This window comes from Salvelinus namaycush, chromosome 17 (genome assembly GCF_016432855.1).
Source record: "Salvelinus namaycush isolate Seneca chromosome 17, SaNama_1.0, whole genome shotgun sequence".
NCBI classification, from domain to species: domain Eukaryota; kingdom Metazoa; phylum Chordata; class Actinopteri; order Salmoniformes; family Salmonidae; genus Salvelinus; species Salvelinus namaycush.
This window is the reverse complement of record NC_052323.1, coordinates 21,090,214-21,105,563: the sequence shown is the minus strand read 5'-3', so window position 1 is coordinate 21,105,563 and position 15,350 is coordinate 21,090,214. Positions and strand designations below refer to the sequence as shown.

Sequence of the window (15,350 nt, the reverse complement as noted above, 5' to 3'; positions counted from 1 at the left end):
TAGTAGGTAGACACGCAGATTTAGTATTTACGGTAAGATAGTAGGTAGACACGCAGATTTAGTATTTACGGTAAGTTAGTAGGTAGACACACAGATTTAGTATTTACGGTAAGTTAGTAGGTAGACATAAAGACATTACCCTCAGACTGTTTCCAGTAGTAAGTTAGAAGGTAAACATAATGACATTACCCTCAGACTGTTTCCAGTAGTAAGTTAGCAGGTAGACATAAAGACATTACCCTCAGACTGTTTCCAGTAGTAAGTTAGTAGGTAAACATAATGACATTACCCTCAGACTGTTTCCAGTAGTAAGTTAGTAGGTAAACATAAAGACATTACCCTCAGACTGTTTCCAGTAGTAAGTTAGTAGGTAAACATAAAGACATTACCCTCAGACTGTTTCCAGTAGTAAGTTAGTAGGTAAACATAATGACATTACCCTCAGACTGTTTCCAGTAGTAAGTTAGTAGGTAAACATAAAGACATTACCCTCATAATGTTTCCAGTAGTAAGTTAGTAGGTAAACATAATGACATTACCCTCAGACTGTTTCCAGTAGTAAGCTAGTAGGTAGACATATAGACATTACCCTCAGACTGTTTCCAGTAGTAAGCTAGTAGGTAGACATATAGACATTACCCTCAGACTGTTTCCAGTAGTAAGCTAGTAGGTAAACATATAGACATTACCCTCAGACTGTTTCCAGTAGTAAGCTAGTAGGTAGACATATAGACATTACCCTCAGACTGTTTCCAGTAGTAAGCTAGTAGGTAAACATATAGACATTACCCTCAGACTGTTTCCAGTAGTAAGCTAGTAGGTAAACATATAGACATTACCCTCAGACTGTTTCCAGTAGTAAGCTAGTAGGTAAACATATAGACATTACCCTCTGACTGTTTCCAGTAGCTGACCCCCACAGGGCTGATACTGTAGGGCTGGGACGCCAGGTTCTTAAAGTGCACCACCACCCTGTCACTGGCCTGGGCATGGATCACCGGACCCTGGATACCTGCAACACAACACACTCTGTTTCTCTGTGTGTGTGTGGTCAGTGGTGGAAAAAGTACTCACTTGTCATACTTGAGTAAAAGTAAAGATACCTTAATTGAAATTTACTCAAGTAAAAGTAAAATATTACTTGAGTAAAAGTCTAAAAGTATTTGGTTTTAAATATAAGTATCAAAAGTAAATGGAATTGATAAAATGTACTTAAGTATCAAAAGTAAAAGTATAAACCATTTCAAATTCCGTTTATTAAGCAAACCAGACGGCACCATTTAATTTTTGTTATTTTTATTGACGGATAGCCAGGGGCACACTCCAACACTCAGACATCATTTACAAACAAAGCATTTGTGTTTCGTGAGTCCGCCAGATCAGAGGCAGTAGAGATGACCAGGGATGTTCTCTTGATAAGTGTGTGAATTGGACCATTTTCGCGTCAAAATGTAACGAATACTTTTTGCTGTCAGGGAAAATATATGGAGTAAAAACGACATCATTTTCTTTAAGAATGTAGTGAAGTAAAAGTTGGCAAAAATATAAATAGTAAAGTACAGATACCCCAATAAACTACTTAAGTAGTACTCTAAAGTAGTTTTACTTAAGTACTTTACACCACTGTGTGTGGTAGCATATATTTTATTTCAAAGATATACCTAATTAAAGTAATTCATAATTAATACATAAAATGAGTACACCTACCTGCCCATGTTGATGTAGGCTTGGGGACTGAATATGTGGAATCAGTGTATTCTCTATAAACAGCTTTTATGTATTTCTGAGGGGGATCATTGGTCTTCCTCCTAGAAGTTCATAATCAACATGGATATTTACATATGATTTAAACATGAAAACAAATAACATGTCCTACAAGGTTATATACATCTTCAACTTTTAATTGAATAGAAAAGTCTACTACAATATTGACGTTTAACCCGACAGACTTAAAAAACCTAGTCTTCAAAGCAAAAAACCCAAATAAGGGATAGATATTAGGTAATGACTTGATAGAACTTCACCTTTGTTCAGACGGGTCAGCGCTGCCCCAGTAGAGATAGTCCCAACCAATCTCAACCGCGGCGATGTAGAACTCTCTCGTGGCAGGTAGACCTACGGCAGGTACTGCCACGGTCTCCTCCACCCCGCCGAGGACCCAGAGGAGTGATATCAACAGCGTTCTCATCGCAAAGCACGAGCACCTGTCCGACTGCACGTAAATTCACTGATGGTAGAGAAATCGGATAGCCTGACCGGACGGTAGCAAGCAGCTTACTACCGTTATTTCCCGTTAGGGAGGATATTTAAAGGGAAAGTTCAAAACTAGAGATAGTCACAGGGGGAGAGAGAAAGACACAGTGTGTATGAATGTGAGAGAGGGGGAGTGAGTGTGTGTAGGGCTTGGAGTGAGTTGGAAATAGTGAAGTTAGACGTGTCTGTTTCAGAGCTGCTCACAGTAAAATATAGGAAAATGATGACGGCCACTCTGCCTCACTGTGGTCAAAATTGTCTACTGCTGAATTTTATAAACTTTTGTTAGCTATTTCTCATTGGTTGAACTCAAACACACATAACAACATGCTTCAGACAAGACGAGGGGTAGGGTGTTTAGAACAAAAATGTTGTCTGTTAAACTCAAGTCAGACAAAAGATCACAAAATCATGATACCTGGTTGATTTTCTTTAAAAAGATATGCAAGCAAACAAACGGTAAAACTATAAAACATTGTAATGACAGGGTTGTTTAAGTCCAGCCCTTACAGTATTTAGAATCTTTCAAGGAACATTTGCATATATTAAAATGACAAAATAATTAACAAACGTATTAAAAACAGTAGCAATGATGAAAAGCAAACAGTAATAGGCTTCTCAGCTTCTCTCACACAAGCCAGGGTCTCTGATTGACAAGTAATAACACATGATGATAAATGAAGCAGAGACTGCTGGTTACTTGTGGATCCTTTACATATGGTGAAGGTAAAACATACAGCATAGCAAGCTCATCTGAGTACAGTATTACAACTTTTCAACAACATCTCACACTCAACGAGTACAGTATAACGCATCTGAACTTAGGCAGGGTCAATTGGGGATAAAGTATTTACAGTGTGACAGTCAGTCGGGCTATTAAGATGGTCAGCCATTACAATGTGAGTCCGTGTGTGGATAATGTGTTGTGAATGTGTTGTGGACATTGAACCAGAGCCATAGGGGTTCCAGGTTGGTATGAAAAAATAAACAATATGTTACCTACAGTAGAGTGGTGAGCATAAGTACTAGTGGTGAGAGTGAGTTCTAGAGCGGTGAGAGTGGGTTCTAGAGCACTGAGAGTGGGTTCTAGAGTGGAGACAGTGAGTTGTCTCTAGAGTGGAGACAGTGAGTTGGCGTCTATGATCTGCTGCAGGATGCTGTCTACGTCTGGCGTATCCAGGCTGATGCCCTGCAGGTCCAGGTGGGGCAGGATGGCTGACAGCAGAGCCACCACGTTCCCTCGGATTTTGTGGAGGTTCTCCTGCACAATGCTGGGAAATACAGAGAGCAGAAAGTTATAGAGAGAATGCAAATCTAAAGAACCGATGGATTATAGGGTGTGTGTGTGTTTCTGTCTGTGGGTATGTTTCTGTCTCTGTGTGGGTAAACATACCGGGAGCTCTGGTCCCTGGTCACTGGGCTGTCAGTCTGTCTCAGCCTGCTCTGGGGGTCAGCCTTCTCCCTCCTCAGCCTGCCCAGCTCAGGCTGCTCTCTCTGGGGCTGGACGCCCTCCACAGCCAGCCCTGGAACCACTGGTATGCCAGGGGACGCTGAGCTCTCACACTGTAGTGAGAAAAGAGGTAATGGGATACATTTCTCTATAAAAGTTTAAATTCAGAAGAATTGACAGCTAGAATACCAGTTTTAACTAATAACAAGGCTTGGAACTAACCATTTTATAATGTTCTTCATGTATCCTAATGGGGATAGTAGGTCTTTTGATTTCACAAATCTTGAAAAACATTCAGACCTTTACTAAATTCACAGTTAACCCTACTTACCTCCTTTTGGTCCTGTTTGGTTACCATGGCCACCGTTGTCTCCGCCCCCGCCTCGCCAGATTCCTTATCCCCAGAGGCAGCGTCTGTCATCACCACAGTGTCCTGTGTTGCTGGGGGTGCGTTGGAACCCAGTATCCTCCTCAGCCTCTGAGCCTCCTTCTCCAGTCCAGCCAGTCTCTGGACCAGGGCTCCCCTTTCTGAACCTGCCCCCTCCAGGGTCAGAGCCCGGGGCCAGGGGCCCTCCGGACGACTCAGGGGGGACACCACCACCGTCTGGGCTGAAGTGAGGGAGGGAGGCCAGGCAAGGCTGGAGCTGGGCTGGGAAAGGCCTCCTCTGGTGGCCCCGAGTGGTGCCTTTTCCCCCTTGGTCTTCTCTGTCTGCCCAGTCAGTGTCTGTGGTTCGTTGCCAGCTTTCCCAGGTTGTTGCACATCTTGGATCTCGTCAGCGAACGGGTGTGGCCCCGCCCATGGTTGTGGTCTCTTTTCCATGTCCCTGGGCGGCCATATTGACTTCCGCTTGTTTCTGCTGAGACAGAGAGAGAGACTGAGTGTGTGTTTGTGTGTATATCTATCTATATGTGCATTTGTGTGTGCGTGTGTGTGTAAGAGTGTGTGTGTTCGAGTAAGCGTGAGTGTATATGTACAGGTAACTGCCAAAATAAAGGAAACACTTGAGTAAACGAGGGATACAAAATATATTGAACGCAGATACTTCCACACAGGTGTGGTTCCTGAATTAATTAAGCAATAGCATCATGTGTAGGGTGTATAAAAATGCCCAGTTGCCCATAATTTTGGCTATCATGGCTAGAAGAGATCGCAGTGACTTTGAAAGAGGGGTCTCAAAGGAGCATAGAGAGTTTAAAGGGTGTGTGTGTGTGTCTCAGTCACCAGATCTCAACCCAAATTATGGAAGATTCTGGAACGGTGCCTGAAACAGCGTTTTCCAACACCAACAAAACACCAAATAATGGTCATTTCTCGTAGAACAATGGAGTCGCATCCCTCCACTAGAGTTCCAGACACTTGTAGAATCTATGCCAAGGTGCATTGAAGCTGTTCTGGGTCGTGGAGGTCCAACGCCATATTAAGACGCTTTATGTTGGTGTTTCCTTTATTTTGGCAGTTACCTGTATGAGCGTTTGCATGCGCGTGTGGGTGCGCATGTCTCTGACCCAGACTTGGACTGTGGCATGTTGTCCTCGTCATCCTCTAAAGTGGCCACCAGTGGAGCCACTGTCTTATTCAGCTCGCTGTTCTCAATCTCCTCTGTGAGCAGATGGAGGGGGGCACCAGGGGGTAGGGGGCGGAGGAGGACCGGTTCAGTCAGAGGCAGGGGGGCATCAGGGGGTAGGGGGCGGAGGAGGACCGGTTCAATCAGAGGCAGGGGGGCATCAGGGGGTAGGGGGCGGAGGAGGACCGGCTCAGACAGAGGGAGGGGGGCATCACGGGGCAGAGGGCGGAGGAGGACCGGCTCAGACAGAGGGAGGGGGGCATCACGGGGCAGAGGGCGGAGGAGGACCGGCTCAGACAGGCCTTGGGGGAGGACATGGTGCTTCCGCGGGCGGCCTCGTTTCCTGACCAGGCCTTGGTCCCTTTTTAGACACAGGATGGAAACAGCAGTGAATGGAACAACCGAGATACATGGCTCAGTACAGTATAGATAAGCATAGTAGAGTAGGCCTAAAGTATAAATATGAAGAAAATATTCAACTGAAGGAGGAAGTCAGGTTTGCTCTGACACTGTGGTTTATACTGAGAATAACAACGTAAAACTCACAGGCGGCAAACCACAAACTGACACATGCACACAGAGAGTGCAAATACATGGCATTGCATACACACACACACACACACACACACACACACACACACACACACACACACACACACACGCACGCACACACACACCCAGGCATGCACACCCAGGCATGCACACCCAGGCATGCACACATGCGTAGCCACTAGCCACACACAGCCATGCACACACACATCAAACAAAGTGCCAGTACAGATATTAATTTGCTGTGCATCTGGCGTACATGAAGAGCAGAGTAGGGTGGAGGTGAGAGTAGGTGAGAGTAGAGTGGAGGAGAGAGTAGGGTGGTAGAAAGAGTAGGGTGGAGGAGAGAGGGAGTGAGAGTAGGGTGGAGGAGAGAGGGAGTGAGAGTAGGGTGGAGGAGAGAGTAGGGTGGAGGAGAGAGGAAGTGAGAGTGGGGTGGAGGTGAGAGTAGGGTGGAGGAGAGAGTAGGGTGGAGGTGAGAGTAGGTGAGAGTAGGGGGGAGGTGAGAGTAGGGTGGAGGAGAGAGTAGGGTGGTGAGAGTAGGTGAGAGTGGGGTGGAGGTGAGAGTAGGGTGGAGGAGAGAGTAGGGTGGAGGTGAGAGTAGGGTGGAGGTGAGAGTAGGGTGGAGGAGAGAGGGAGTGAGAGTGGGGTGGACGAGAGAGGGAGAGTGGGGTGGAGGTGAGAGTAGGGTGGAGGAGAGAGTAGGGTGGAGGTGAGAGTAGGTGAGAGTGGGGTGGAGGTGAGAGTAGGGTGGAGGAGAGAGGGAGTGAGAGTAGGGTGGCGGAGAGAGGGAGTGAGAGTAGGGTGGAGGAGAGAGTAGGGTGGAGGAGAGAGGGAGTGAGAGTAGGGTGGAGGAGAGAGGTAGTGAGAGTAGGGTGGAGGAGAGAGGGAGTGAGAGTAGGGTGGAGGAGAGAGGTAGTGAGAGTGGGGTGGAGGTGAGAGTAGGGTGGAGGAGAGAGTAGGGTGGAGGAGAGAGGGAGAGAGAGTGGGGTGGAGGTGAGAGTAGGGTGGAGGAGAGAGGGAGTGAGAGTGGGGTGGAGGTGAGAGGGAGTGAGAGTAGGGTGGAGGTGAGAGTAGGGTGGAGGAGAGAAGGAGAGTGGGGTGGAGGTGAGAGGGAGTGAGAGTAGGGTGGAGGAGAGAAGGAGAGTGGGGTGGAGGTGAGAGGGAGAGTGGGGTGGAGGTGAGAGTAGGGTGGAGGAGAGAGGGAGTGAGAGTAGGGTGGAAAGAGAGAGTAGGGTGGAGGAGATAAGGAGAGTGGGGTGGAGGTGAGAGGGAGTGAGAGTAGGGTGGAGGTGAGAGTAGGGGTGGGTGGTGGTATATTTACTTCTTGTAGGTCTTCTTCTGGTAGCTTGGCGTTAACTCTTCTTCACTCTCCTCTGCTTCCTCTGGCAAAGAGCAGCTCCTGAAATACACACCACAGGTCAGATGAGGAACTCCTGAAATACACACCACAGGTCAGATGAGAAAGTCCTGAAATACACACCACAGGTCAGATGAGAAAGTCCTGAAATACACACCACAGGTCAGATGATTAAGTACAGTTGATGAGAACAAAGACCACCTGACATGCAAATACACTCCTGAAAGCTTTAATGCATGCACACTTGCTGTCTCTCTCTCTCTCTCTTACTCTCTCTCTTGGCTCTATTTTTGTCTGGCGTTAAGGCGGCGCTAAGGCGTCATGTAAAAACCAGCGCACTGACATTTTCCAGCCCTAACGCCAGGTTAGGTTTGTTAAAATAGAGCCCTCTCTCTCTGTCTCTCTCTGGTACCTGAGCATGGTGTTGGGGTTCTGGCTGCAGTTCCAGTGTTCAGGGGTGGAGCTGTAGTGGCCTTCTGGGACACGCCTCCACCTCAGACAGTCCTCACACTGCAGCCACACTGGACTCCTACACACATGTACAAACACATGCACACACACGCACACACCAGGTATATTTTGTTGTGGGCACACAAGTTAAACAAAACAGACACTTTTCATTTCCTGTTTCTTAACCACAAGCCATCCATGTTAGCCCTGTACTTGCACTGTGATGTCATGGTAATATTTGACAGTCTGTAGCAACAATCATCCAAAATAAATTAAACTAAACAAACATAAAAACTCACTCCTCCTCTTCCTCCTCCACCTCCTCCTCTTCCTCTTCATTCTTCTTCTCCGCTGCCAGGAACTCTCGTTCTCTCGCCTTTTTCTCCATCATCTCATTCCAGTAGTCGTTGAGCTTCAGTCCCAGGGACGACAGGGTCAGCCTGTTTCAAACCACACAAATACAGAGAGGAGGTTCACATCCAGAACTATAAATAGCATGTCAATCTGATCATCTGCTCATCTGGTTCACGATAATACTGATTCATTTGTGTGTGTTGTACCTGTACTCTTTGGTGTATTCAAAGTCTTGCTTGTTGTGAGCCGGCTTCAGGAAGTTGCACTCAATGACTCCAATAACCCCAACCCCTGCCCTCTGACCTGACGACTGAAACAGGGAAGGGGGAAAAAAGAAGAAGAGAGAGATATAGAGGTAAAGGAGAAGTAGAGGGAGAGGTGGGAAGAGAGTGAGGTAAATATAGAAGGAGTGAGAGATGGAGATTTAGAGGGAGTAAAGGGAATAGAGATGGAGGAGGAGAGAGTGATTTAAAGGGAGAGAGGAGAGAGAGAGAAGAGAGCACATTATTGTCTACAGTATAACTATTACACCAAAACCTCACACAATGTCTCATATCATATATCTTGTTTGTGGCCCCAGCTGTTGACAGATAAACTCAACATTACAGTCTTTAATTAATATGTACCTTGATCTGGTAGCCAACCTTCTCATAGGACTTGATGAGGCGGTTCTTGTGGTACATCATGATGCCATAGTGGTCTTTGTTCTTACGGTTGAACCCAAAGGTGACCTTAACTCTGTCTTTCTGATAGAAATGGTTAAGGTTAAGTGTTCTGGGCATACGCCGAGACTGAAGCCTGTACAAGTGACCACAGTACTTTGCATCGTCGCTATGTAAGTTAAGTTAGGTTAAGGTATGTTAAGGTTAAGTTCTATTACTTACAGAATACTTTTGATAAACGCAATAATCGTTTTTGGATAGAAATGAATGGACAAACAGATTCTAGTTCTACAGAAGGATACATTGAATTGGGGTTTATAAACATCGTTCTCAATCTGCGACAGGCTCTTGGCGACCAGCTTGGTCTGAACCTTCTTCTGTCGCAGGATGATCTGAGTCCGAGGCTTCAGGTACAAGATGCTGAGGTAGGCCTGTGAGAGAATGTGAATGAATGAGACTTTTTGGAGGAGGGGACTTCCTGTTCAGAATCCTATTCAAACCATCAGACCTTCTCACCTTCCTTTATCACTCTGTTTAGCTATGCTGCATTCAAGGTCACAATCCTCTGGTGAATAAAGTTGTTGAATAGAGTTCCACGGTGACTGAAACGTTTACAGTGAACTTTTTCTTAACCACCCTGACCTGTCTCTCATCACTCACTCAACACTCACTCTCATTGTAACACATCATCACTCATCTTTTTTATCACTCACTCTCAGGGAGTAGTCCATCTCCGGGATGGTGTGGTCAGTCCTCTGAGGTCCAGGGAAGCTCTTCTTCCTGCCTCTAGTCTTGGTCTCCTCTGAGTGGATCTCTGGCATCCGGATGTCAAACTCATCTGTCTCGAAATCCAGCTCCGGCTTACCATCTTTGTTCCTGTACGTGATATTGTAGAACTCATTACTCGTGTCAGCTTCATTCTTCATAGAATGATAAAATATCCCACTTACCTGTAATGAATCATTAATGGGCCCCTGATCCTTTCTGCTTTCAGAGATGATACCCAATACTGTGTCATTACTAACAAATAAGCAGAATGTGTTTGTGTGTAACAGTTTTGCTTCCGTCCCTCTCCTTGCCCCAACCTGGGCTCGAATCAGGGACCCTTTGAAAACATCGAGAACAGTCACCCTCAAAGCATCCATTACCTATCGCTCCACAAAAGCCGCGGCCCTTGCAGAGCAAAGGAAACTTCTATTTTGAGGTCTCAGAGCGAGAGACGTCACCGATGGAAACACTAATAGCGCGCACCGCAATCTAGCTAGCCATCTCACATCGATTACGTGGGTGTGTTTCCTGACCTGCGTATGTTCCAGATGAGGATCTTGGTGCCCTTCTTGGAGAGGATGGAGTCAAAGTGCTGCAGCAGCTCCTTCTGGGTGTGGATCAGAGAGTGGGTCAGGATGGCATTCAGACTGGCCTCAGAGTCCTCAGTCACTACCAGCACCTGTAAGACATGGTTAAGGAGAGCAACCAGGATACACGTACAGGCAAGCATACGGACGCACACACACACACACACACACACACACAGTTTTTCAATCAATCCTTCGAACACACACATGCATGTACTCTTTTCTTCCTCTCTGTCTGTATTCCTCTCTGTCGGTATTCCTCTCTCTCAAATTCAATTGCTTTATTGGCATGACAAACATTTAGGAAACATTTCCAAAGCATCAATGATACTGCATTGGGTCCCCTCTCCCCCTCTCTCTGTGTAAGGATATTGGTCTGTTGGTTGAAGGGCACTATGGGGACGATGACAGCCTGTGCCTTTACAGCCTGTAGGTAGCTCTGAGACAGCATGCCGACGGTCAGACAGCCTCCGTTCTTAGTGAAGATCAGAGCGTCACGACCCAGGCGCATGGAGCCAGACTTAAAGCCGTTTCCATAGACACCGATGGCCTGGTGGCTGCCCTTACCAGAACCTTTCTCTGTGAAACCAAAACTGAACAGAGAAAGAGTGGGGTGAGATTGCAGCGTTAGTTGGAGACATGTGTCTGTACTGGTGTGGAAGTGAGAGAAGTGGGTCTGTATTTGTGTGCAGAGAGATAGTTTGTGTGTAGGATGTGTGTTTGTGTGTATGTGAGAATGAGGGGGAGAAAAGAGAGCGATTGTGTGTGTGTTCACATGTGTTTACGTGAGAGAGAGTGGGCATGTCCGCATGAGTGAGAAAAAAAAGGGTGTGGAACAAAGACAAAATGTTAGTAACTCAACTCAGTTGTTTATGTATGGGTAATTACAGTATAACCTTTCACATAGCAGTGTGTGTGTGTGTAGAGGCTGCAACATGGATGATCAAACAGCAGTGTGTGTGTAGCCAAACGTACGTAAGCGTGTGTTTCTCACCTGAGCATCTTGTGCAGTTTGTTGGGGGTCATTCCGCTGCCGTTGTCAGTGAAGGCCAGACAGAGCTGCTGTTGCTCCTCCACCACATCTATCCAGATCTGCCTGGCTGTCACGCCCGGGTCTGACGCATTATCTACACAGCACAAAGTCAGTCAATCAATCAATCATTAAATGAATCTATAAAGCCCTTTTTACATGAAAAATTGTTGTAAAACCTATTGTAGAACAAGTTGAAAAAGTCACACAGTGCTTCACAGTAACCGTGTCTAGACAGGGGGTGTACTGTAATTATTAAAATCAGTTGACCAACTTATCCTGCATAATGTAAAAGTGGACTCTTGTGACAGACTAGCACACGTGAGATTAACTGGACTGGTTTGAACAGATGTTTTTTCAGACCAAATGTCTGCTCAATTGAAAAATTGCCCCGGGTTTCTAAACTATGTCCTGTGTTTTATATCATATTGTACAACAGTTGAGGAAACTAACACTTTAAAAGTGTTAAAAAACTTGATCAGTTATTTCCTGATAGTTGCCATTTGAAAATAAAATCTACACAGGACCTTCTAATCAGCAGGTTTGCATGGGCTGGAGTTTAGGCTTTCCATGGTGACATCACCATGCGGTAAATTCGTTAATAGGCCAATAACAAATTGTGCTCCAAACCTCTGCCAATAACAGCTAGTTTTCAGTTTTCACTACCACACAGTCCTAGCAAAATTCTTGCTTGAAAAGTAGGTTTTTTCTATAAATCTATTTTGCCCATTTTAATGGAAATCTATTACAGTAAGGTACTGTTACCCAGAAAGGATTTGAAATTGATATAAAATGTCTGCATTGGGCCTTTAAACAAAGTTACAAAACAATGGTCTTGTTTGAGTCCAGGAGTGAAGTCGGGGGAGGTGCATCTGCGACAGCCGAAAGCCGGACATGAATGTTGTTTTCCTACAGGAACGCTCAGTGCAACATGGCAGTGTTGCCATTGTTTATAAAAGTGTATTTTTAATGTAAAAATAAACATGTCTCCAACCCCCATATCACACAGTCACAAGTTGTCAATATAGGTGTGTACATTGTACTATCAATTGGTGAAAGAGAGCCTCAAATATCACATTCAATTGTACATGAACTGCAGAAAAGTTGGTTTCTGTTTTAGTCACATCTTTGGTCACGTTCACGTGGGTCAAACAAAAACACCCTACGATTGGTTGACAGCCTCCCACAATGCAGTGATGGCTGCAGGATGAAGTTGGTGAATAGCAACTTCAGAAATTTGTCAAAACTTCATGACCTGTGATCACATGGTTTTTGTAAAGTTCATGCAGTTGTCACGTAGGCGCAAGTCGGACAATTTTTATCCCCATAATGCAGCACACTTTGTAAGGTCACCACCTTGACAAAAGTGATTCGCTCGAACGCACCCAGTATGTATCTTCAGTGCTTGACTTGGACTAAAATAGGTGCTGGTACTCATGTTGGGTGCAGGTACTGTTTATATTTAGGTGCAGGAGCTCCATAATACTTTTGAGTTAATATTCTGTAAGAGGAAAAGGAGCTCAAGTAGTAGAACATTTAGGGTGCTGGTACTCAGCTAAGGTGAGTTCCTGCCCAAGTCAAGCAATGCGTATCTTAACCAAATGCAAGTCTACAGTGTGCACCACACTCGGGGTTATTCCAAGTATGCAAATCGCAGGCTTTCACAAATTTGAAGGTGACCAACAGACAATGCACACAGCACGAACCAACTGGTCTATTCCAACCAATAATCATGCACACATAGCTGCGGGAAGTAGTTTGGGGGTGGAGGTGCTGCAATTGTTTTGTTGCGGGGGTTTGCCCGAGCTGCAGATTGTCCTCTAATACAGGACTATTAAAGGCCCAGTGCACTACATTAAAATAATAATAATAAAATATATTTTTTTTTATTCTGATTTTTCATTTTTCAGGGGGTGCTGAAGCACTCTCGATCAGCACCCTTACTTCCAGGGCCTATGCATGCACAGAGCGGAGGCTTCTCAACTCTGACAACTTGAAACATATATACCGAATTTAGATGAGAATAAACAACGAACATGAATATAAAACACATTTTACGCGCATCGCAAGTAGTGTTACTGCGTTGATATGAATGAGGAACTAAATTCCACCTAAAAAAAAAACCTTAGTAGCGCGAGAAAAATATGCTGTGCATGCCTGACAAGCGACGTCATAATGAAGTTACTGTAGGCATAACCTTTTCTCCTCTGTAAATTATGGAACTTCATTTGATTATACTAACATGTTATAACTAAAGTATAACTTATACTGTCACATGTGACACATATTGCAATGAGAAAAGAACAGGTGGATGGTAGACTGTCGATGAAGAGCGGCCAACACACACAGACAAGGCGTCTATTGTATTTTATTATGCGGAAGCCATGCCACTAGTACATTTTCAGCCACAAACATTTGCAACTTTCCTGCCTTCAGCGGAAGGGGAAATGAAAACACAGAATATCAAATTGAAAGTTGACTGGTTACCTATTAGTTCTGCAACTGCGCTGAAAGGCCACGTATGACTTGTTGAATTACTATTCAGGAAAGACGGACTCATCTGCAAAAAAACAACTTCGATATTTACTATTTTCCTTTATAATAAAAACAAAACGTCAACAACATATTTAGCATATAAGAACGAATGCAAATTACAAACGAAATAGCTTACAACACACAATAAATAACTTATTTGAAAAATACATACGGAACTGAGGCGAATCCCATGCTCGCTAAACCTCGCCATGTTTTTACAGTGAAAGCCACTAGCAGGCAAACGACACCTACGTCAAAGACAGTACAGAGTTTGAACTCTGTGTCTACGTAGTGAGTAGCAACAGGCCGCTAGCATAGGTCTGTCTTGCCACGTTCATGCGTTAGTCAAAACTAGGAAACTCTGAAATGCCCGACTTGCTAAATGGTTGTAGCCTAGTTATACACGTGACGCGATCGACCAGTTAGCGAGTCCGATATTTCAGAGTTTCCTAGTTCCGACTAGTACTTAAACGCAGCATCTGCTCAGCCCCCCCCCCCCCGAGGAGGTCGTCACTAGTTTATATACCACAGTCACAAACCCCGCCCATTTCTACAATTTATTTATTATGTTAAACAAACGCTAACCGTAACCACACTGCTAACCCCTAGTGGCGCACGACTCCATGGTTTTTGGAGTAGACTCCGACTCCGGTGGTTGGAGTCGAAGGCTCCCAAACACGCTGAATCGGATGCGCGCACACGTACACACCACCTCATTATTTCAGAGTCATACTAGGAAGACTACACTTGCGTTCTAGAGGACTAACATGAGCATGATGCTGCCAATTTGCTTATCAATTTAACCTATAAAAACCTATTTGGTTTGGATATAGAAGGTGATGTGTAGGAACTATAATGTTAGCGTCATATTTATGCTGTGTGCATCCATGACGGATCCCATGGGATTATGGGGCGCATTCTAAATGGCTAAACCTGTTATTTTCCATGTTATAGCCCTATTCGGGCGTGTATTACTAGAGACGTTGATTATGCAATTATTATTCAGGCATGTGGGTATTTCTGAGGACGATTCACACAGGATTCGTTTTCCCAAAGTGTCCCCCTGTAATTCTTTATTTTTCAAATGCAATTTAATCTTATGACGGAAGGCTGGAGGTTTGTATTCTAGGCGTGAAGATATTTCAATGTCATGTCTAGACAATAATATGCTACACTAATAACTCGTGCTGGACTGCCAAATGTATAGGTGTCCCCATAATATTTAAATTGATGAAGTGTGATCATAATAATTATTTGAGCTATCCGTGGTAGACATCCTTCCTAATAACAACATCCCACATCCTGATGATTTGAGCTGCTGCTTGAGATCCCGGGGTAGGGTGAGCAGGGGGATCTATCAAATAGTGCACCTCTAATTTTGTACAGTACTACTGCAATTAGTCGAATGAGTCACACTACGAAATGCTACCAAATAAACCACAATTCATTCACAATACTGTGAAAATATAGTTTCACAGACATATTGTTGCATTTTTTTCTGGTTCGTGCGAAATCGTTAAGAATAATATAAAACCAGTCTGCACAGCACCAAGGTGAATTGGTTTAGTCTTGACTCTTGGTTGACGGTGTTGGGGGATGGGTAATGTATTGATGCTCGAGTGTCAACACACATATGTTTATATTTGTCTTTGTTACTTTTTTATATTTATGAGTCTTATTTTTGTATATATTTTTAAACGTTATGATTATTTATTTGTGCTGTTCCAAATATCTGAATACAAATGACAATTAGTGCAGAGTGGTGCTTTTTTGTTGTTGTTGGCGGG

General features: G+C 44.6%; 2 protein-coding genes across 6 annotated transcripts in view; both read right to left on the bottom strand.

Annotated features, from left to right (window-relative positions):
- LOC120062419 (coagulation factor VIII-like) overlaps positions 1 to 2,449 on the bottom strand; it is a 28,258-nt gene extending 25,809 nt beyond the window's left edge. Inside the window, exons 1-3 of one of the 2 annotated variants that reach the window (XM_039012387.1) lie at positions 2,025 to 2,449; positions 1,708 to 1,808; positions 890 to 1,012 (exon numbers count right to left, since the gene is read on the bottom strand). In XM_039012387.1, coding sequence (XP_038868315.1) covers positions 890 to 1,012; positions 1,708 to 1,808; positions 2,025 to 2,188 — 388 coding nt within the window. In that variant the 5' untranslated portion in view covers positions 2,189 to 2,449. The remainder of the gene's footprint in view (positions 1 to 889; positions 1,013 to 1,707; positions 1,809 to 2,024) is intronic. The other variant, XM_039012386.1, reaches the window with a different exon arrangement.
- Positions 2,450 to 2,670: 221 nt separating this feature from the next.
- LOC120062420 (MORC family CW-type zinc finger protein 3-like) lies at positions 2,671 to 13,899 on the bottom strand. 4 transcript variants are annotated; one of them, XM_039012390.1, is made up of 16 exons: positions 13,736 to 13,899; positions 13,516 to 13,588; positions 10,993 to 11,125; positions 10,371 to 10,591; positions 9,945 to 10,092; positions 9,357 to 9,519; positions 8,946 to 9,074; positions 8,608 to 8,727; positions 8,188 to 8,291; positions 7,927 to 8,067; positions 7,590 to 7,706; positions 7,142 to 7,219; positions 5,210 to 5,629; positions 4,035 to 4,560; positions 3,647 to 3,816; positions 2,671 to 3,524 (listed from the first exon to the last, which is right to left on the bottom strand). In XM_039012390.1, the coding sequence occupies exons 1-16, from the start codon at positions 13,772 to 13,774 to the stop codon at positions 3,365 to 3,367; spliced, it is 2,742 nt and encodes a 913-aa protein (XP_038868318.1). In that variant the 5' UTR covers positions 13,775 to 13,899; the 3' UTR covers positions 2,671 to 3,364. The 4 variants fall into 4 exon arrangements, with proteins under 4 accessions (XP_038868318.1, XP_038868319.1, XP_038868316.1 ...); XM_039012391.1 differs by having other exon boundaries at positions 4,035 to 4,557; XM_039012388.1 differs by having other exon boundaries at positions 5,165 to 5,629; positions 13,736 to 13,898.
- Between the last annotated feature and the right edge of the window lie 1,451 nt (positions 13,900 to 15,350).